General features: G+C 45.5%; 2 protein-coding genes across 3 annotated transcripts in view; both read right to left on the reverse strand.

The window, feature by feature from the left end:
• The window catches only part of abat (4-aminobutyrate aminotransferase), a 79938-nt gene extending 77511 nt beyond the window's left edge, over positions 1–2427 (reverse strand). The window contains exon 1 of one of the 2 annotated variants that reach the window (XM_046335254.1): positions 1987–2427. The gene's annotated coding sequence lies outside the window, so the exon portion shown is untranslated. The remainder of the gene's footprint in view (positions 1–1986) is intronic. The other variant, XM_046335253.1, reaches the window with a different exon arrangement.
• A 7019-nt stretch (positions 2428–9446) lies between these two features.
• The window catches only part of LOC124019827 (methyltransferase-like protein 22), a 26175-nt gene continuing 13150 nt past the window's right edge, over positions 9447–22471 (reverse strand). The window contains exons 6-12 of the mRNA XM_046335261.1: positions 15883–15954; positions 15458–15511; positions 15216–15296; positions 14186–14288; positions 12383–12551; positions 10422–10516; positions 9447–10376 (exon numbers count right to left, since the gene is read on the reverse strand). Of these exons, the coding sequence (XP_046191217.1) occupies positions 10484–10516; positions 12383–12551; positions 14186–14288; positions 15216–15296; positions 15458–15511; positions 15883–15954 (512 nt within the window). The 3' untranslated portion in view covers positions 9447–10376; positions 10422–10483. The remainder of the gene's footprint in view (positions 10377–10421; positions 10517–12382; positions 12552–14185; positions 14289–15215; positions 15297–15457; positions 15512–15882; positions 15955–22471) is intronic.

A 22471-nucleotide genomic window follows, 5' to 3' on the forward strand; every position in this document is an offset into this window, starting at 1 on the left:
CTGGGAGAGACCACTGTAACTATAGGAACGGTCCTGGGAGAGACCACTGTAACTATAGGAACGGTCCTGGGAGAGACCACTGTAACTATAGGAACGGTCCTGGGAGAGACCACTGTAACTATAGGAACGGTCCTGGGAGAGACCACTGTAGCTATAGGAACAGTCCTGGGAGAGACCACTGTAGCTATAGGAACAGTCCTGGGAGAGACCACTGTAGCTATAGGAACAGTCCTGGGAGAGACCACTGTAGCTATAGGAACAGTCCTGGGAGAGACCACTGTAGCTATAGGAACAGTCCTGGGAGAGACCACTGTAGCTATAGGAACAGTTCTGGGAGAGACCACTGTAACTATAGGAACGGTCCTGGGAGAGACCACTGTAACTATAGGAACAGTCCTGGGAGAGACCACTGTAGCTATAGGAACAGTCCTGGGAGAGACCACTGTAGCTATAGGAACAGTCCTGGGAGAGACCACTGTAGCTATAGGAACAGTTCTGGGAGAGACCACTGTAGCTATAGGAACGGTCCTGGGAGAGACCACTGTAACTATAGGAACGGTCCTGGAAGAGGTCACTGACACAGTAAGTCTAGTGTTGTGTAATCACTGCTACAGTGGGGTGGGGGTTATGATTATGGAACACTGCAGATAGTAATACTGAACAGAGAGGTTTGACAACACAGAGAGAGACAGAGACAGACAGAGAGAGAGAGAGATTACATGTTCCATGACTCTCTGTAAAAGGTGCTAGATCAACAGCACTACAGGCTCAACTCAGTTCCTCCAGCCCAACCCTGGGAAGTTCAGTCTACTCTATTCTAGCCTACCTACACAGTCTGTCCCCATCGGTCTCTGTAAGGACTTGGAGAGCGCTGGTCAATTTGTAAGAGATATGGTGTGCATTTCAAATGGCACCTTATTCCCTATATAGTGCACTACTTTTGACCAGGGCCTATGAGGCTAAAGTAGTGCACTAAAATAGGGAATAGGCAAGGTGCCATTTGGGAACTCATCCATGCTGTCAGAAGTTGAAGTGGTTTTGTACTGAAGCCTCCACGGAGCCAGTGATCCCACAACAACATCCCCACCCACATGGTCTGTGACCTATAGTAACCTGACAGGTTCAAAAACATCCCTAATGACACCTGTTCCCTGTCTAAAGCACAACTTGTCCTATTGACATCCTTACGATACATTGTAACCACATCATGACGCGTTACACAGAGATGCCATACAAGTAGTTCTTGTTATTCATTATACGGGACTATACCTGCAAGCGCTGGACTAAGAGATAATAGGTGTCCGTAAAGTAAAAGTGTTACCGGCGTTTGTTATGCAAATCAACCCTAGTTGCTTTTAGAACTGGAATAAACTGCCTGCCACTGGGCGCTATCAGAAGAGCACTGCGCTGTTGCACAACAACTGTGGCCGAGTGCATCACGAACCGGTTCCGACTGGATCAGTCTGGATCCCTTCCGCAGAGAACAGGCAAGAAGAATTGAGTCTGTCTGTCTGTCTGCAGCAGACTACTAGAAGGCAGAATAAAAGCGACACAATGAGAAATGACCATCTAATCTCTAGGCTGCAAAGGACCGCAGCGCTACAGTGTCCTTATATAGACAAGTGGCCTATCTGGCGGCGCCGTTGACCTGTTCACTAGCTAGAATACCTACTACCTACTCTACTGTATTGTATTGCTAACTAGAATATAGGCGAACGCGCGCACGTCAAGACAGAAAGTGTCCAGAGTCATTGCTAATTAAGTGCAGATGTGTCTTGCAAAGACGATTGAAAAGCGGCTTTATGAGGCATATAAACAGCGAGCGCGGTGGGTTCGATATGTCACCTGTCTGTGCGCCCTAGTGTGTGTGTGTGTGTGTGTGTGTGTGTGTGTGTGTGTGTGTGTGTGTGTGTGTGTGTGTGTGTGTGTGTGTGTGTGTGTGAGCGAGAGAGACACAGACAGATGACAGCGCATAGGGGAACTCACCGAGGCTTCACCCGGTACCGCTGGGAGCTTGGTGTCGGCTTGGGTCGAGCGGTAAGACCGGCTGGCTGAAACACTTTGTGTAAAAACGGTGGAGACGCGCACTGGAAGGATGAACAGAAAGACTGCCTTTAAATTATCAATCAGAATCTGTCCGTTTTGCTGGGAGGAGGCGGGTCCACGGGCAGGCTGACTGCGGCTCAGCCAATAGCAGAAGCCGAAGTAGTCAAAAGGAACTAATACTGGCCAATGAGCGACGTGGCTTCACAGTTCAGCGGAACTTCAGACGATTCATCGAAGCGAATCACGACATCCACGTTCACGAAGTATCAGTTTCACAGGACAGTGTCAATGCAGCGGACTGGCTAAACACGATCCGCTCAACGATACAACTAGGAAACGTTATATTGGACTCATACCCGGATGATGTCAGAGTCTCAGAGAGCATGCAGTATAACAACCTAGTTTAAATAACTGATAGACGTGGATCAAATGTAGACCTTTGTGACCGACATACCTTTGCTCCTTGTCAATCATTCATGACGCGTATCAACATTTCCCCGAAGAAGTTACCGGCTATTAGTAGCCTATTGACAGCTTTTCAGATGACACCGTAGGCTTCACTCTCCGGATATCTACTGCAGCCCTCATCCCCCACCCGTCCTGACAGTCACATTCTGTTAAAGGTCCCGCTTGTCTTTTCAGTTCGCTGCAGCTAGAGTCTGGAACGAGTTGCAACAAACACTCAAACTGAACAGTTTTAATCTCAATCTCTTTATTCAAAGACTCAGTCATGGACACTCATACTGACAGTTGTTGCTGCTTTGTGTGATCTATTGTTGTCTCTACATTCTTGCCCTTTGTGCTGTTGGCTGTGCTCAATAATGTGTGTACCTTGTTTTGTGCTGCTACCATGTTGTTGTCATGTGTTGCTGCCATGCTATGTTGTCGTATTAGGTCTCTATGCAGTGTTGTGTTGTCTCTCTTGTCATGATGTGAGTTTTGTCATATATTTAATTGAATGTATTTTTAATCCCAGCTCCATCCCCCGCAGAAGGCCTTTTGGGAGGCCGTCATTGTAAATAAGAATTTGTTCTTAACTGATTTGCCTAGTTAAATAAAGGTAAAATAAGTACAAATACAATTCTGACGACATGGTACTCTATTCCACAGTACTACATAGAGCCATGACTACATGGAACTCTATTCCACAGTACTACATAGAGCCATGACTACATGGAACTCTATTCCACAGTACTACATAGAGCCATGACTACATGGAACTCTATTCCACAGTACTACATAGAGCCATGACTACATGGAACTCTATTCCACAGTCCTACATAGAGCCATGACTACATGGAACTCTATTCCACAGTACTACATAGAGCCATGACTACATGGAACTCTATTCCACAGTACTACATAGAGCCATGACTACATGGAACTCTATTCCACAGACTACATAGAGCCATGACTACATGGAACTCTATTCCACAGTACTACATAGAGCCATGACTACATGGAACTCTATTCCACAGTACTACATAGAGCCATGACTACATGGAACTCTATTCCACAGTACTACATAGAGCCATGACTACATGGAACTCTATTCCACAGTACTACATAGAGCCATGACTACATGGAACTCTATTCCACAGTACTACATAGAGCCATGACTACATGGAACTCTATTCCACAGTACTACATAGAGCCATGACTACATGGAACTCTATTCCACAGTACTACATAGAGTCAGGACTACATGGAACTCTATTCCACATCAAGTAACTGATGCAGCAGTAAAAACAGATTTAAAAAGCAGATCAAATCAAAGTTTATTCGTCACGTGGTGTAGTAGACCTTACAGTGAAATGCTTACTTACAACAGGGTCTAACCAAAAGGCTAAACCCCAGGAAGAGTAGCTGCTGTCTTGGCAGGAACTAATGGGGATCCATAATAAACCCCAGGAAGAGTAGCTGCTGCCTTGGCAGGAACTAATGGGGATCCATAATAAACCCCAGGAAGAGTAGCTGCTGCCTTGGCAGGAACTAATGGGGATCCATAATAAACCCCAGGAAGAGTAGCTGCTGCCTTGGCAGGAACTAATGGGGATCCATAATAAACCCCAGGAAGAGTAGCTGCTGCCTTGGCGGGAACTAATGGGGATCCATGATAAACCCCAGGAAGAGTAGCTGCTGCCTTGACAGGAACTAATGGGGATCCATAATAAACCCCAGGAAGAGTAGCTGCTGCCTTGGCAGGAACTAATGGGGATCCATAATAAACCCCAGGAAGAGAAGCTGCTACCTTGGCAGGAACTAATGGGGATCCATAATAAACCCCAGGAAGAGTAGCTGCTGCCTTGGCAGGAACTAATGGGGATCCATAATAAACCCCAGGAAGAGTAGCTGCTGCCCTGGCAGGAACTAATGGGGATCCATAATAAACCCCATGAAGAGTAGCTGCTGCCCTGGCAGGAACTAATGGGGATCCCTAATAAACCCCAGGAAGAGTAGCTGCTGCCTTGGCAGGAACTAATGGGGATCCATAATAAACCCCAGGAAGAGTAGCTGCTGCCTTGGCAGGAACTAATGGGGATCCATAATAAATCCCAGGAAGAGTAGCTGCTGCCTTGGCAGGAACTAATGGGGATCCATAATAAACCCCAGGAAGAGTAGCTGCTGCCTTGACAGGAACTAATGGGGATCCATAATAAACCCCAGGAAGAGTAGCTGCTGCCTTGGCAGGAACTAATGGGGATCCATAATAAACCCCAGGAAGAGTAGCTGCTACCTTGACAGGAACTAATGGGGATCCATAATAAATACAAATACACCAGAGGAATAGACAGCCTGCCCACATCAACTATAACTTAAGAGAGGAACACAGAGCTCCCTCTGCTGGTCACTCTGGGGTATGGCACATTAATTTCTGTACAGAACACACAGAGCTCCCCCTGCAGGTCACTCTGGGGTATTGCATTAGTTCATTTCTGTACAGAACACACAGAGCTCCCCCTGCAGGTCACTATGGGGTATGGCATTAGTAAATTTCTGTACAGAACACACAGAGCTCCCCGTGCAGGTCACTATGGGGTATGGCATTAGTTTATTTCTGTACAGAACACACAGAGCTCCCCCTGCAGGTCACTCTGGGGTATTGCACTGGTTTATTTCTGTACAGAACACACAGAGCTCCCCCTGCAGGTCACTCTGGGGTATTGCACTGGTTTATTTCTGTACAGAACACACAGAGCTCCCCCTGCAGGTCACTCAGGGGTATTGCACTGGTTCTTTTCTAGAATCAAACACTTCCATTTCACAACAGGATGCTGAAAAAACGAGTCCAATGCATTTGTCTCACCAGGGTTATATTATTGGAACACCCTCCTATCTAGTGGCTCAACTAAAACCCTGCAACTTGTTTCAGTTTGTAGTTTGATTATTTCTATGTACAGGACACACACATGGTAACAGGAAGTTATCATTCCTTTTTGGGGGGGAGGGGGGTATGATATGTATGTCTCCAACTTCCTCACTCATCAATATTCATGGTTCATTCAGGATGATCTGTCACCACGGCAACATCCACATAACCATGGTAACATCCATGTTGGGAAACATTCTATTTGTATTTATAGTTCTAGTATATAGTTATAGTATATATCTATAGTTATATTTATAGTTATATATTTACAAGTTTGATGTGGTCATTGGGTGCTGTGGGCCCAAATACTTCACTCTTTAATACTTCAATACGCCAGTGAATTTGTCCCAATACTTCCCGTCCCCTAAAATGGGGGGGACTATTTACAACAAGCGCTGTCATTTCTAAATGTTTCACCTGATATGGATGAAAATGCACTCAAATGAAAGCTGACAGTCTGCACTTTAACCTCATAGTCATTGTACCATTTCAAATCCAAAAGTGTTGGAGTACAGAGCCACAACAACAACAAAACGTGTCACTGTCCCAATACTTCTGGAGCTCCCTGTGTATATTGATGGATAACACTTATGACTGAGGAGCTTTTAATTAAACTGTCTTACCAGATCAGAACCCAAAACACAAGCTTGTTATCCTCCACTGTGTGTAAAGAACGTCATTTTAAACACAGTTAAAACTATCATTCTGATCTCATAGATGGTCAGTCGTAGCTGCGTCTGTGAACATGAGAGTGGTTCCATTTCCTCAGCTGTTGACATGAAAAAGAGGCCGAGTGGAGGCTTGGTTGTTGTTTCAATCCCAGAATGCACCTTTAAGACGGTATGAATCAAAGTTCACAAATTATAATAAAGACATTTTTCTGTTGTTGAAATAAAACAATAACTTGTATTTTATTTAGTCATTTTGAATCCAAAGATGAGTGTATAATTGTGAAATAAACAGTGATGTGGTATTGTATCAATATACACACATTATGAACACTATGTCTGCTTATACAGCTCTTATAAACATTATTAGGTAGTTTATTTTATTAAATATATGAACTTAGAAATACTGATTGATAAACAGTTTATTTACTCAAATGTTAACAAGCTATTTAATAATGTCTTATAAGTTATAAACAGACATTAAGGTAGTGTCCCATAGGACTCTATAGGTCCCTATATAGTGCACTATTTTAGACCAGGGTCCACAGGGCTCTAGACCAGGGTCCACAGGGCTCTAGACCAGGGTCCACAGGACTCTAGACCAGGGTCCATAGGGCTCTAGACCAGGGTCCACAGGGCTCTAGACCAGGGTCCATAGGGCTCTAGACCAGGGTCCATAGGGCTCTAGACCAGGGTCCATAGGGCTCTAGACCAGGGTCCACAGGGCTCTAGACCAGGGTCCATAGGGCTCTAGACCAGGGTCCACAGGGCTCTAGACCAGGGTCCACAGGGCTCTGGTTCAGGGTCCACAGGGCTCTAGACCAGGGTCCATAGGGCTCTAGACCAGGGTCCATAGAGCTCTACTATGGTCCATAGGGCTCTAGACCAGGGTCCATAGGGCTCTAGACCAGGGTCCATAGGGCTCTAGACCAGGGTCCACAGGGCTCTAGACCAGGGTCCATAGGGCTCTAGACCAGGGTCCATAGGGCTCTAGACCAGGGTCCATAGGGCTCTAGACCAGGGTCTACAGGGCTCTAGACCAGGGTCCATAGGGCTCTAGACCAGGGTCCATAGGGCTCTAGACCAGGGTCCATAGGGCTCTAGACCAGGGTCTACAGGGCTCTAGACCAGGGTCCATAGGGCTCTAGACCAGGGTCCATAGGGCTCTAGACCAGGGTCCACAGGGCTCTAGACCAGGGTCCACAGGGCTCTGGTTCAGGGTCCACAGGGCTCTAGACCAGGGTCCATAGGGCTCTAGACCAGGGTCCATAGAGCTCTACTATGGTCCATAGGGCTCTAGACCAGGGTCCATAGGGCTCCAGGGTCCATAGGGCTCTGGACCATGGTCCACAACGCTCTAGACCAGGGTCCACAGGACTCTAGACCAGGGTCCACAGGACTCTAGACCAGGGTCCACAGGGCTCTAGACCAGGGTCCATAGGGCTCTAGACCAGGGTCCATAGGGCTCTAGACCAGGGTCCACAGGGCTCTAGACCAGGGTCCATTGGGCTCTAGACCAGGGTCCATAGGGCTCTAGACCAGGGTCCACAGGGCTCTGGTTCAGGGTCCACAGGACTCTAGACCAGGGTCCATAGGGCTCTAGACCAGGGTCCACAGGGCTCTAGACCAGGGTCCATAGTGCTCTAGACCAGGGTCCATAGGGCTCTGGTCCATAGGGCTCTAGACCAGGGTCCACAGGGCTCTAGACCAGGGTCCACAGGGCTCTAGACCAGGGTTCACAGGGCTCTAGACCAGGGTTCACAGGGCTCTAGACCAGGGTCCATAGGGCTCTAGACCAGGGTCCACAGGGCTCTAGACCAGGGTCCATAGGGCTCTAGACCAGGGTCCATAGGGCTCTAGACCAGGGTCCATTGTGCTCTAGACCAGGGTCCATAGGGCTCTGGTCCATAGGGCTCTAGACCAGGGTCCATAGGGCTCTAGACCAGGGTCCATAGGGCTCTGGTCCATAGGGCTCTAGACCAGGGTCCATAGGGCTCTAGACCAGGGTCCATAGGGCTCTAGACCAGGGTCCATAGGGCTCTAGACCAGGGTCCATAGGGCTCTGGTCCATAGGGCTCTAGACCAGGGTCCATAGGGCTCTAGACCAGGGTCCATAGGGCTCTAGACCAGGGTCCATAGGGCTCTGGTCCATAGGGCTCTAGACCAGGGTCCACAGGGCTCTAGACCAGGGTCCATAGGGCTCTAGACCAGGGTCCATAGGGCTCTAGACCAGGGTCCACAGGGCTCTAGACCAGGGTCCATAGGGCTCTAGACCAGGGTCCATAGGGCTCTAGACCAGGGTCCATAGGGCTCTAGACCAGGGTCCACAGGGCTCTAGACCAGGGTCCACAGGGCTCTAGACCAGGGTCCACAGGGCTCAGACCAGGGTCCATAGGGTCTAGACCAGGGTCCACAGGGCTCTAGACCAGGGTCCATAGGGCTCAGAAGGGTCCATAGGGCTCTAGACCAGGGTCATAGGGCTCTAGACCAGGGTCCAAGGGCTCTAGACCAGGTCCAAGGGCTCAGAAAACCAGGGTCCATCAGGCTCTAGACCAGGGTCCAAGGGCTCAGACCAGGGTCCATAGGGCTCTGGTCCAGGGTCCACAGGCTCTAGACCAGGGTCCACAGGGAGACCAGGTCCACAGGGCTCAGACCAGGGTCCATGTGCTCTGGTCCACAGGGCAGGTCTAGACCAGGGTCCACAGGGCTCTAGACCAGGGTCCACAGGGCTCTAGACCAGGTCCATAGTGCTCTCCACAGGGCTCTAGACCAGGGTCCACAGGGAGACCAGGGTCACAGGGCTCTAGACCAGGGCAGGTCTAGACCAGGGTCCACAGGAGACCAGGGTCCACAGTGCTCTAGACCAGGGTCCACAGGGTCTAGACCAGGGTCCATAGTGCTCTGGTTCAGGGTCCATAGTGCTCAGGTCAAAGTAGTGCTCTAGACCAGGGTCCACAGGGCTCTAGACCAGGGTCCATAGGGCAGACCAGGGTCCATAGTGCTCTGGTCTAAAGATCACTATAAATATGATATCATTTGGGATGCATCCCAGATCAGTGTTGACCTGATCACTCATCAGGAGCAGGAATAAAACATTCAGAGGCTATGGGAATGTCCATTTCAGGTTCACTTCAATCTAACAGCAAGTCAATGAGGAGCAGGTATATATATATATATATATATCACAACCCCTGGTCTGAGCTTAAAAACATCTTATTTGACAAGTGAGTTTATTTACAGAGATCATTCCTAGTGTCTTTGTTCACTGCTGTCCAGCTGCCCTGATTGAAATGACTGCTATTAGTTCACTAAATAATCTATATATTTTTATCAATACCTTCTCAACACTGTCACAAGAGGTTCAGAAAACACAGGTCTAAGATCAGAAAACTCCATGTCTCAGGTCTAGGAGCAGGTCTAAGATCAGAAAACTCCATGTATCAGGTCAAGGAGCAGGTCTAAGATCAGAAAACTCCATGTCTCAGGTCTAGGAGCAGGTCTAAGATCAGAAAACTCCATGTATCAGGTCAAGGAGCAGGTCTAAGATCAGAAAACTCCATGTCTCAGGTCAAGGAGCAGGTCAAGGAGCAGGTCTAAGATCAGAAAACTCCATGTATCAGGTCTAGGAGCAGGTCTAAGATCAGAAAACTCCATGTCTCAGGTCTAGGAGCAGGTCTAGGAGCAGGTCAAGGAGCAGGTCTAAGATCAGAAAACTCCATGTCTCAGGTCTAGGAGCAGGTCTAGGAGCAGGTCAAGGAGCAGGTCTAAGATCAGAAAACTCCATGTCTCAGGTCAAGGAGCAGGTCAAGGAGCAGGTCAAGGAGCAGGTCTAGGAGCAGGTCAAGGAGCAGGTCAAGGAGCAGGTCTAAGATCAGAAAACTCCATCTCTCAGGTCAAGGAGCAGGTCTAGGAGCAGGTCTAGGAGCAGGTCAAGGAGCAGGTCTAAGATCAGAAAACTCCATGTCTCAGGTCAAGGAGCAGGTCTAGGAGCAGGTCTAGGAGCAGGTCTAAGATCAGAAAACTCCATGTCTCAGGTCTAGGAGCAGGTCAAGGAGCAGGTCTAGGAGCAGGTCTAGGAGCAGGTCAAGGAGCAGGTCAAGGAGCAGGTCAAGGAGCAGGTCTAAGATCAGAAAACTCCATGTCTCAGGTCAAGGAGCAGGTCTAGGAGCAGGTCAAGGAGCAGGTCTAAGATCAGAAAACTCCATGTCTCAGGTCAAGGAGCAGGTCTAAGATCAGAAAACTCCATGTATCAGGTCAAGGAGCAGGTCTAGGAGCAGGTCTAGGAGCAGGTCAAGGAGCAGGTCTAAGATCAGAAAACTCCATGTAGGAGCATCAGGTAGGAGCAGGTCAAGGAGCAGGTCTAGGAGCAGGTCTAGGAGCAGGTCAGCTCCTCAGAGGGTTAGACAGGCACCGCTGTCACTTTCCACAACTCCTGAAAAAGAGAAAGTCTAACATTGGAATTGGAGTTGATGACAATGCAATATATAAGACTGTAAATACCCAACTTGAAGCAACCACATATTTAGCCCTGGAGCACGTTCTGATTGGCCAGTGAGGGGGTCATGCCTCAACACACCTACAACACGTTCTGATTGGCCAGTGAGGGGGTCATGCCTCAACACACCTACAACACGTTCTGATTGGCCAGTGACGGGGTCATGCCTCAACACACCTACAACACGTTCTGATTGGTCAGTGAGGGGGTCATGCCTCAACAAATCTACAACATATTCTGATTGGCCAGTGAGGGGGTCATGCCTCAACACACCTACAACACGTTCTGATTGGCCAGTGAGGGGGTCATGCCTCAACACACCTACAACACGTTCTGATTGGCCAGTGACGGGGTCATGCCTCAACACACCTACAACACGTTCTGATTGGCCAGTGACGGGGTCATGCCTCAACACACCTACAACACGTTCTGATTGGCCAGTGAGGGGGTCATGCCTCATGTCTTCCCACACCTAGATGTACCACTGTTCTGAGATGTACCATGTGAGCTGGGTCATGTCTCATGTCTTCCCCCAGCGAGTATAATTACCATTGTGTTAGCTTTGTATAATTACAATTGTGTTAGCTGAGTATAATTACCATTGTGTTAGCTGAGTATAATTACCATTGTGATAGCTGAGTATAATTACCATTGTGATAGCTGAGTATAATTACCATTGTGATAGCTGAGTATAATTACCATTGTGATAGCTGAGTATAATTACCATTGTGATAGCTGAGTATAATTACCATTGTGTTAGCTGAGTATAATTACCATTGTGTTAGCTGAGTATAATTACCATTGTGTTAGCTGAGTATAATTACCATTGTGTTAGCTGAGTATAATTACCATTGTGTTAGCTGAGTATAATTACCATTGTGTTAGCTGAGTATAATTACCATTGTGTTAGCTGAGTATAATTACCATTGTGTTAGCTGAGTATAATTACCATTGTGTTAGCTGAGTATATTTGCCATTGTGATAGCTGAGTATAATTACCATTGTGTTAGCTGAGTATATTTGCCATTGTGATAGCTGAGTATAATTACCATTGTGATAGCTGAGTATAATTACCATTGTGTTAGCTTTGTTAAATAGAGCCCCCAGTCTCACAGTATAGTGGAAATATAAGGATATAGTACTAGAAACATACTGTTGGGTTTAGGATATAGTACTAGAAACATACTGTTGGGTTTAGGATATAGTACTAGAAACATACTGTTGGGTTTAGGATATAGTACTAGAAACATACTGTTGGATAGGGGTTTAGGATATAGTACTAGAAACATTCTGTTGGGTTTAGGATATAGTACTAGAAACATACTGTTGGGTTTAGGATATAGTACTAGAAACATTCTGTTGGGTAGGGGTTTAGGATATAGTACTAGACACATACTGTTGGGTTTAGGTATAGTACTAGAAACATACTGTTGGATAGGGGTTTAGGATATAGTACTAGACACATTCTGTTGGGTTTAGGATATAGTACTAGAAACATACTGTTGGGTTTAGGATATAGTACTAGAAACATACTGTTGGGTTTAGGATATAGTACTAGAAACATACTGTTGGGTTTAGGATATAGTACTAGAAACATACTGTTGGGTTTAGGATATAGTACTAGAAACATTCTGTTGGGTTTAGGATATAGTACTAGAAACATACTGTTGGATAGGGGTTTAGGATATAGTACTAGAAACATACTGTTGGATAGGGGTTTAGGATATAGTACTAGAAACATACTGTTGGGTAGGGGTTTTCTAGGTTCAGTAAAGTGTGTGTGTGAAACTGTCTGTCTCTCACCAGTTGCTCTATGCGCTCATACAGCAGGCACTGTGGGAAAGAGGGTGTGACCTGCTCCACTGTGAAGCATGTCCGTCCGTCCCTCAGCTCCTGCATCTCACACAGACAGTGGCGGAAATGGTCGTAGGCCTCGCAGGATATGTCCATGTGTCTCAGAGTGAAGTTCAGCCTGGGGAAGGAACACACACACACACACACACACACACACACACACACACACACACACACACACACACACACACACACACACACACACACACACACACACACACACACACACACACACACACACACACACACACACACACACACACACACACTAATTACAAGATGTGGCACATGAGCTGGATTAATTATTTTGCATCAATCTATATATACAAGAACCGGATGGTCACTTTGACAGAGCTCCAGAGTTCCTCAGTGGAGATGGTAGAAACTTCCAGAAGGACAACCATCTCTGCAGCACTCCACCAATCAGGCCTTTATGGTAGAGTGGCCAGACGGAAGCCACTCCTCAGGAAAAGGCACATGACAGCCCGCTTGGAGTTTGTCAAGAGGCACCTAAAGACTCTCAGAGACCATGAGAAACAATATTCTCTGGTCTGATGAAACCAAGATTGAACTCTTTGGCCTGAATGCGAAGCCTCAACTCTGGAGGAAACCTGGCACCATCCCTACAGTGAAGCATGGTGGTGGAAGCATCCTGATGGGCAGATGTTTTTCAGCAGCAGGGATTGGGAGACGAGTCAGGGTCGAGGGAAAGATGAACGGAGTAAAGTACAGAGAGATCCTTGATGAAAACCTGCTCCAGAGTGTTCAGAACCTCAGACTGGGGTGAAGGTTCACCTTCCAACAGGACCACGACCCTAAGCACACAGCCAAGACAACGCAGTAGTGGCTTCGGGACAAGTCTCTGAATATCCGTGAGTGGCCCAGCCAGAATAGACAGGTATGTAGTACAGGTATGTAGTACAGGTATGTAGTACAGGTATGTTACCTCTTCTCTATAGACAGGTATGTAGTACAGGTATGTAGTACAGGTATGTAGTACAGGTATGTTACCTCTTCTCTATAGACAGGTATGTAGTACAGGTATGTTACCTCTTCTCTATAGACAGGTATGTAGTACAGGTATGTTACCTCTTCTCTATAGACAGGTATGTAGTACAGGTATGTTACCTCTTCTCTATAGACAGGTATGTAGTACAGGTATGTTACCTCTTCTCTATAGACAGGTATGTAGTACAGGTATGTTACCTCTTCTCTATAGACAGGTATGTAGTACAGGTATGTTACCTCTTCTCTATAGACAGGTATGTAGTACAGGTATGTTACCTCTTCTCTATAGACAGGTATGTAGTACTGGTATGTTACCTCTTCTCTATAGACAGGTATGTAGTACAGGTATGTTACCTCTTCTCTATAGACAGGTATGTAGTACAGGTATGTTACCTCTTCTCTATAGACAGGTATGTAGTACAGGTATGTTACCTCTTCTCTATAGACAGGTATGTAGTACAGGTATGTTACCTCTTCTCTATAGACAGGTATGTAGTACAGGTATGTTACCTCTTCTCTATAGACAGGTATGTAGTACAGGTATGTTACCTCTTCTCTATAGACAGGTATGTAGTACAGGTATGTTACCTCTTCTCTATAGACAGGTATGTAGTACAGGTATGTTACCTCTTCTCTATAGACAGGTATGTAGTACAGGTATGTTACCTCTTCTCTATAGACAGGTATGTAGTACAGGTATGTTACCTCTTCTCTATAGACAGGTATGTAGTACAGGTATGTTACCTCTTCTCTATAGACAGGTATGTAGTACAGGGGAGACGGAGGTTGTTACAGATTCTGTACAGAGTTCGGAACAGCGCGTCTGTCAGGTCGTCATCGTAGCACACTGGAACAAATGACAAATAAACACAGTTTATTACCATTAACATTCCACAGAGATCATTAACATTCCACAGAGATCATTAACATTCCACAGAGATTATTAACATTCCAGAGATCATTAACATTCCACAGAGATCATTAACATTCCAGAGATCATTAACATTCCACAGAGATCATTAACATTCCACAGAGATCATTAACATTCCACAGAGATCAGGTTAACACCTGATCCTACAGGTTAAACACCTGATCCTACAGGTTAAACACCTGATCCTACAGGTTAAACACCTGATCCTACAGGTTAGACACCTGATCCTACCGGTTAAACACCTGATCCCACAGGTTAAACACCTGATCCTACAGGTTAGACACCTGATCCTACCGGTTAAACACCTGATCCCACCGGTTAAACACCTGATCCTACAGGTTAAACACCTGATCCTACCGGTTAAACACCTGATCCTACCGGTTAAACACCTGATCCCACCGGTTAACACCTGATCCCACCGGTTAGACACCTGATCCTACAGGTTAAACACCTGATCCTACCGGTTAAACACCTGATCCTACCGGTTAAACACCTGATCCCACCGGTTAACACCTGATCCCACCGGTTAGACACCTGATCCTACCGGTTAACACCTGATCCTACAGGTTAAACACCTGATCCTACCGGTTAAACACCTGATCCCACCGGTTAAACACCTGATCCCACCGGTTAACACCTGATCCCACCGGTTAGACACCTGATCCTACCGGTTAAACACCTGATCCTACCGGTTAACACCTGATCCTACAGGTTAGACACCTGATCCCACAGGTTAAACACCTGATCCTACAGGTTAAACACCTGATCCTACCAGTTAACACCTGATCCTACAGGTTAAACACCTGATCCTACCGGTTAAACACCTGATCACAACTGTCTTACCGTCAGCGGCGATGATAATTGTTGTGTTGTCATGGAGATCTGCCACTTCATCCTCTGTCCATCCGAACTCTGCATCAGCGTCTGAGTAACAAGAGGTGAATGGATGAGAAAGAGGAGAGATCAGCAGAGAGACCATGGTATAACATCACGTGTGTTTCTCTATGTGTGTGTGTGTGTTTCTCTATGTGTATGTTTGTGTTTCTCAATGTGTGTGTGTGTGTGTGTTCGTGTAGCCTGCTCACCTGTGCAGAGATCGTGTCTGAGCCAGTCCAGTAGACGTACTCGCACCTTCCCACCTGTTAAAGAGACAACACTATAATGATATATATATATGAAACAGTCAGAGAGAGAGAGAGAGCTAGCCTGGTACTACATATTGTATTGAAACAGGGAGAGAGAGAGAGAGAGAGAGAGCTAGCCTGGTACTACTTAATCGACATCCACGTTGTTGGCGCCCGGGGAATAGTGGGTTACATGACTTTGTACTTCATCTTTGCATAAATGTTTTTTTTATTAAACTAAATCAAAAGTGGTGAGACGCTGGCCCGAACCTGATTGAAAATGCCAGCTGGTCACACGTTGGCCGGCAACCCTGTGTGTGCAAAAAAACGTCGTTTAAGTAACGTTCTCTCGCTACACATTGTCTAACTGTTCAATGTTGGCTCACCTGCCGGTTCCATCAGGTGTCTGTTCAACGTCACGTTCTTCTGGCACATGCTCAGTAGGTCCTCCCCAACGTCTGCAACACAACGTTACACAGATATTGGGATTTTGACACGGCGTTTATGTACCTTTGAACTTAGAAACATTACAGAGAAGTTGGGCGTCCAACATTCTAAAACACAACATTGGTAATAGAACAAACACGACCAATAAGAGACCTTCATTTAGGAACAGCTTGCTACCAGCTCATCAATTCCTACAATGATGCTGACCTTGGATCAGTGAAGCATGGTGACTACCATGTAGAATGGTTTCTGTGTCAGATATGATTCTGACCTTGGATCAGTGAAGCATGGTGACCATGTAGAATGGTTTCTGTATCAGAGATGATAGGCAGTAGCACTATTATTCACTCTGACTTGAGAAGTAAATTGAATTTTCATTCTCTGACCTAAGAAGTAATGGAATTTTCATTCCCTGAATACATTCAGAAGAACAGTCTATTTAATATGATGCTTCCTGGTCTACGCAGGCAGGCAGGCAGGCAGGCAGGCAGGCAGGCAGGCAGGCAGGCAGGCAGGCAGGCAGGCAGGCAGGCAGGCAGGCAGGCAGGCAGGCAGGCAGGCAGGCAGGCTGGCAGGCTGGCAGGCAGGCAGAGTAGCTTGGAATGATCTTGCCCTTTGAAATGTCCTCTCCAGAAGAGCACTTTAATATAAGTGCAATATTTATCATTTAAGTATAACATTCAAGTACCTTACTGTGATTGGTTTCAATGACAACAAAAAAACAGACAAAAATTGCTTCTTAGAAAATTGCAATTTCTCAGGCAATAATTTTGCTAGGACTGTCTGAGAGGTCTGAGTTGGGAGGGGAGAACTAGATGTTATTAGGAGAGAGGTGTTGAACACTAGGACTGTCTGAGAGGTCTGAGTTGGGAGGGAGAACTAGATGTTATTAGGAGAGAGGTGTTGAACACTAGGACTGTCTGAGAGGTCTGAGTTGGGAGGGGAGAACTAGATGTTATTGGGAGAGAGGTGGGAGGGGAGAACTAGATGTTATTAGGAGAGAGGTGTTGAACACTAGGACTGTCTGAGGGGTCTGAGTTGGGAGGGGAGAACTAGATGTTATTAGGAGGGAGGTGTTGAACACTAGGACTGTCTGAGAGGTCTGAGTTGGGAGGGGAGAACTAGATGTTATTGGGAGAGAGGTGTTGAACACTAGGACTGTCTGAGAGGTCTGAGTTGGGAGGGGAGAACTAGATGTTATTGGGAGAGAGGTGGGAGGGGAGAACTAGATGTTATTAGGAGAGAGGTGTTGAACACTAGGACTGTCTGAGGGGTCTGAGTTGGGAGGGGAGAACTAGATGTTATTAGGAGGGAGGTGTTGAACACTAGGACTGTCTGAGAGGTCTGAGTTGGGAGGGAGAACTAGATGTTATTAGGAGAGAGGTGTTGAACACTAGGACTGTCTGAGAGGTCTGAGTTGGGAGGGGAGAACTAGATGTTATTAGGAGAGAGGTGTTGAACACTAGGACTGTCTGAGAGGTCTGAGTTGGGAGGGAGAACTAGATGTTATTAGGATAGAGGTGTTGAACACTAGGACTGTCTGAGAGGTCTGAGTTGGGAGGGAGAACTAGATGTTATTAGGATAGAGGTGTTGAACACTAGGACTGTCTGAGGGGTCTGAGTTGGGAAGGGAGAACTAGATGTTATTGGGAGAGAGGTGTTGAACACCTTTTCATATTGGTCTAGTAACTAATAGGTGATGACACCAGGCCAAAACTCCACCCCACCAAAACAGGCTGAGATTTCAGGCGGTCCTTTCAAACAGCTCTTATACTAAAAGGACATGATTATGATTTTCCCAATTACACAGTGTTATTCCAACCTCATAGTGTGGTAATATACAGTGCCATCGGAAAGTATTCAGACCCCTGGACCTTTTACACATCTTGTTACGTTACAGCTTGATTGTAAAATGTATTAAATCATCATTCAATCTCCACACAATACCCCATAATGACATCACAATACCCCATAATGACATCACAAAACCCCATAATGACATCACAAAACCCCATAATGACATCACAAAACCCCATAATCACATCACAAAACCCCATAATCACATCACAATACCCCATAATGACATCACAATACCCCATAATGACATCACAAAACCCCATAATCACATCACAATACCCCCATAATGACATCACAATACCCCCATAATGACATCACAATACCCCATAATGACATCACAATACCCCCATAATGACATCACAATACCCCATAATGACAGCTTATTGATTTATTTTTGCTAATTTATAAAAAACTGAAATATCATATTTACATAAGTATTCAGACCTTTTACTTAGTAACTTGTTGAAGCACCTTTGACAGCGATTACAGCCTCTAGTCTTCTTGTGTATGACACTACAAGCTTGGCACACCTGTATTTGGGGAGTTTCTCCCATTCTTCTCTGCAGATCCTCTCAAGCTCTGTCAGGTTGGATGGGGAGCGTCGCTGCACAGCTGTTTTCAGGTCTCTCCAGAGATGTTAGATCGGTTTCAGTCTCTGGCTGGGTCACTCAAGGACATTCAGAGACTTGTCCCGAAGCCACTCCTGCATTGTCTTGGCTGCGTGCTTAGGGTCGTTGTCCTGTTGGAAGATGAACCTTTGCCCCAGTCTGAGGTCCAGGTTTTCATCGAGGAATGTTCAGTACTTTGCTCCGTTCATCTTTGTCTCGATCCTAACGAGTCTACCAGTTCCTGCCGCTGAAAAACATCCCCACAGCATGATGCTGCCACCACCATGCTTCACTGTAGGGATGGTGCCAGGTTTCCTCCAGAGTTGACGCTTCGCATTCAGGCCAAAGAGTTCAATCTTGGTTTCATCAGCCCAGAGAATCTTGTTTCTCATTGTCTGCGAGTCTTTAGGTGCGTTTTGACAAACCCCCTGATTGACCAGTTTGGCTGGGTGGCCAGCTCTAGGAAGAGTCTTGGTGGTTCCAAACTTCTTCCATTTAAGAATGATGGAGGCCACTGTGTTCTTGGGGATCTTCAATTCTGCAGACATGTTTTGGTTCCCTTTCCCAAAATCCTGTCTCGGAGCTCTACGTACAATTCCTTTGACCTCATGGCTTGGTTTTTGCTCTGACATGCACTGTCAACTGTAGACAGGTGTGTGTCTTTCCAAATCATGTCCAATCAAATTTATTTACCACAGCTGGACTCCAATCAAGTTGTAGAAACATCTCAAGGATGATCAATGGAAACAGGATGCACCTGAACTCAATTTCGAGTCTCAAAGCAAAGGGTCTGAATACTTCTGTAAATAAGGTATATCTGTTTTTTAAATTGTATAAATGAGCAAACGTTTCTAAAAACCTGTTTTCGCTTTGTCATCAGGAGGTATTGTATTGTAGACTGCAGAGGATTTTTAATTTTTATTTATTTAATCCATTTTAGAAAAAGGCTGTAAGGTAACAAAACATGGGAAAAGTCAATGGGGTCTGAATACTGTCCAAAGGCAACGTGTATAAAACCCAGGAAAAAGCACACTGGGGTCTGAATACTTTCCAAAGGCAACGTGTATAAAACCCAGGAAAAAGCACACTGGGGTCTGAATACTTTCCAAAGGCAACGTGTATAAAACCCAGGAAAAGCACACTGGGGTATGAATACTGTCCAAAGGCAACGTGTATAAAACCCAGGAAAAGCACACTGGGGTCTGAATACTTTCCAAAGGCAACGTGTATAAAACCCAGGAAAAGCACACTGGGGACTGAATACTGTCCAAAGGCAACGTGTATAAAACCCAGGAAAAGCACACTGGGGTCTGAATACTGTCCAAAGGCAACGTGTATAAAACCCAGGAAAAGCACACTGCGGTATGAATACTGTCCAAAGGCAACGTGTATAAAACCCAGGAAAAGCACACTGGGGACTGAATACTGTCCAAAGGCAACGTGTATAAAACCCAGGAAAAGCACACTGGGGTCTGAATACTGTCCAAAGGCAACGTGTATAAAACCCAGGAAAAGCACACTGGGGTCTGAATACTGTCCAAAGGCAACGTGTATAAAACCCAGGAAAAGCACACTGGGGTCTGAATACTGTCCAAAGGCAACGTGTATAAAACCCAGGAAAAGCACACTGGGGTCTGAATACTGTCCAAAGGCAACGTGTATAAAACCCAGGAAAAGCACAATGGGGACTGAATACTGTCCAAAGGCAACATGTATAAAACCCAGGAAAAGCACACTGGGGACTGAATACTGTCCAAAGGCAACGTGTATAAAACCCAGGAAAAGCACACTGGGGACTGAATACTGTCCAAAGGCAACATGTATAAAACCCAGGAAAAGCACACTGGGGTCTGAATACTTTCTGACCCTTTACAGAAGAAACACAGACCTGCACTCAGTTCATTAAGCTGAAAGAGCTGACGTGATATTGGCTAGAGCAGTTTGCTTTTTCCCCTTTCAACACATTACTCTCACGCACCTGCAACAAGCCCAAATCACATGGGAGAGTGCTTTTCCTCACATTGAATGTGTTGATTGCACTATATAATAGTGACAGAGGTAGAATAGAGGGGTTTGAAACTGCCAAGGTCGTGGAGAGCAGTCCGGCCTCCTCTCAACTCAGTTGTAACTGTGAAATCACTATCCTGGTCACCATTATCTACAGATGTGGTAGGCATGTGAAATCACTATCCTGGTCACCATTATCTACAGATGTGGTAGGCATGTGAAATCACTATCCTGGTCACCATTATCTACAGATGTGGGTTTAGAGGCATGTGAAATCACTATCCTGGTCACCATTATCTACAGATGTGGGTTTAGAGGCATGTGAAATCACTATCCTGGTCACCATTATCTACAGATGTGGTAGAGGCATGTGAAATCACTATCCTGGTCACCATTATCTACAGATGTGGTAGGCATGTGAAATCACTATCCTGGTCACCATTATCTACAGATGTGGGTTTAGAGGCATGTGAAATCACTATCCTGGTCACCATTATCTACAGATGTGGTAGGCATGTGAAATCACTATCCTGGTCACCATTATCTACAGATGTGGGTTTAGAGGCATGTGAAATCACTATCCTGGTCACCATTATCTACAGATGTGGGTTTAGAGGCATGTGAAATCACTATCCTGGTCACCATTATCTACAGATGTGGGTTTAGAGGCATGTGAAATCACTATCCTGGTCACCATTATCTACAGATGTGGGTTTAGAGGCATGTGAAATCACTATCCTGGTCACCATTATCTACAGATGTGGTAGGCATGTGAAATCACTATCCTGGTCACCATTATCTACAGATGTGGGTTTAGAGGCATGTGAAATCACTATCCTGGTCACCATTATCTACAGATGTGGGTTTAGAGGCATGTGAAATCACTATCCTGGTCACCATTATCTACAGATGTGGGTTTAGAGGCATGTGAAATCACTATCCTGGTCACCATTATCTACAGATGTGGTAGGCATGTGAAATCACTATCCTGGTCACCATTATCTACAGATGTGGTAGGCATGTGAAATCACTATCCTGGTCACCATTATCTACAGATGTGGGTTTAGAGGCATGTGAAATCACTATCCTGGTCACCATTATCTACAGATGTGGGTTTAGAGGCATGTGAAATCACTATCCTGGTCACCATTATCTACAGATGTGGGTTTAGAGGCATGTTAAATCACTATCCTGGTCACCATTATCTACAGATGTGGGTTTAGAGGCATATTAAATCACTATCCTGGTACATCTCTTATTTAATTCAACCGAGTAGACAAGTACAAGTACAGTACAGTAACAGGTGTGTCCACACTACAGTAACAGTGTGGACACACCTACTCATTCAAGGAGTTCTTTCTTTTATACATTTTATACATTATAAAATAATAGTGAAGACATCAAAACTATGAAATAACACATATGGAATCATGTAGTAAGCAAAAAGTGTTAAACTAATCAAAATATATTTTATATTCTTCAAAGTAGCCATCCTTTTGCCTTGATGACAGCTTTGAACACTCTTGGCATTCTCTCAACCAGCTTCATGAGGTTGTCCCATTGAATGCATTCTAATGAACAGATGTGCCTGGTTAAAAGTTCATTTGTGGAATTTCTTTCCTTCTTAATGCGTTTGAGCCAATCAGTTGTGTTGTGAAAAGGTAGGGGGGGGGGGGGGTACAGAAGGCAGTCTTATTTGTGTTTTTTATTTTTAAATCTAAAAACCTGTTTTCACTTTGTCATTATGGGGTATTGTGATGTCATTATGGGGTATTGTGATGTCATTATGGGGTATTGTGATGTCATTATGGGGTATTGTGTGTAGATTGATGAGGGGAAAAAACAACAACAATTGAATCAGTTTTAGAATACGGCTGTAAGTTAACAGAATGTGGAAAAGGTCAAGGGGGTCGGAACACTTTCCGAAGGCCCTGCAGATGTTCTGCTGACAGGTCCACAACAATTTAACATGGTTCTCTTTCACAAACTGTCACCTTTGTTTGAAATACAGCATAAATTACTGATAACAAAAAAGCATTCATCCAACATAGTAAAT

This window comes from Oncorhynchus gorbuscha, unplaced genomic scaffold (genome assembly GCF_021184085.1).
Source record: "Oncorhynchus gorbuscha isolate QuinsamMale2020 ecotype Even-year unplaced genomic scaffold, OgorEven_v1.0 Un_scaffold_691, whole genome shotgun sequence".
NCBI classification, from domain to species: domain Eukaryota; kingdom Metazoa; phylum Chordata; class Actinopteri; order Salmoniformes; family Salmonidae; genus Oncorhynchus; species Oncorhynchus gorbuscha.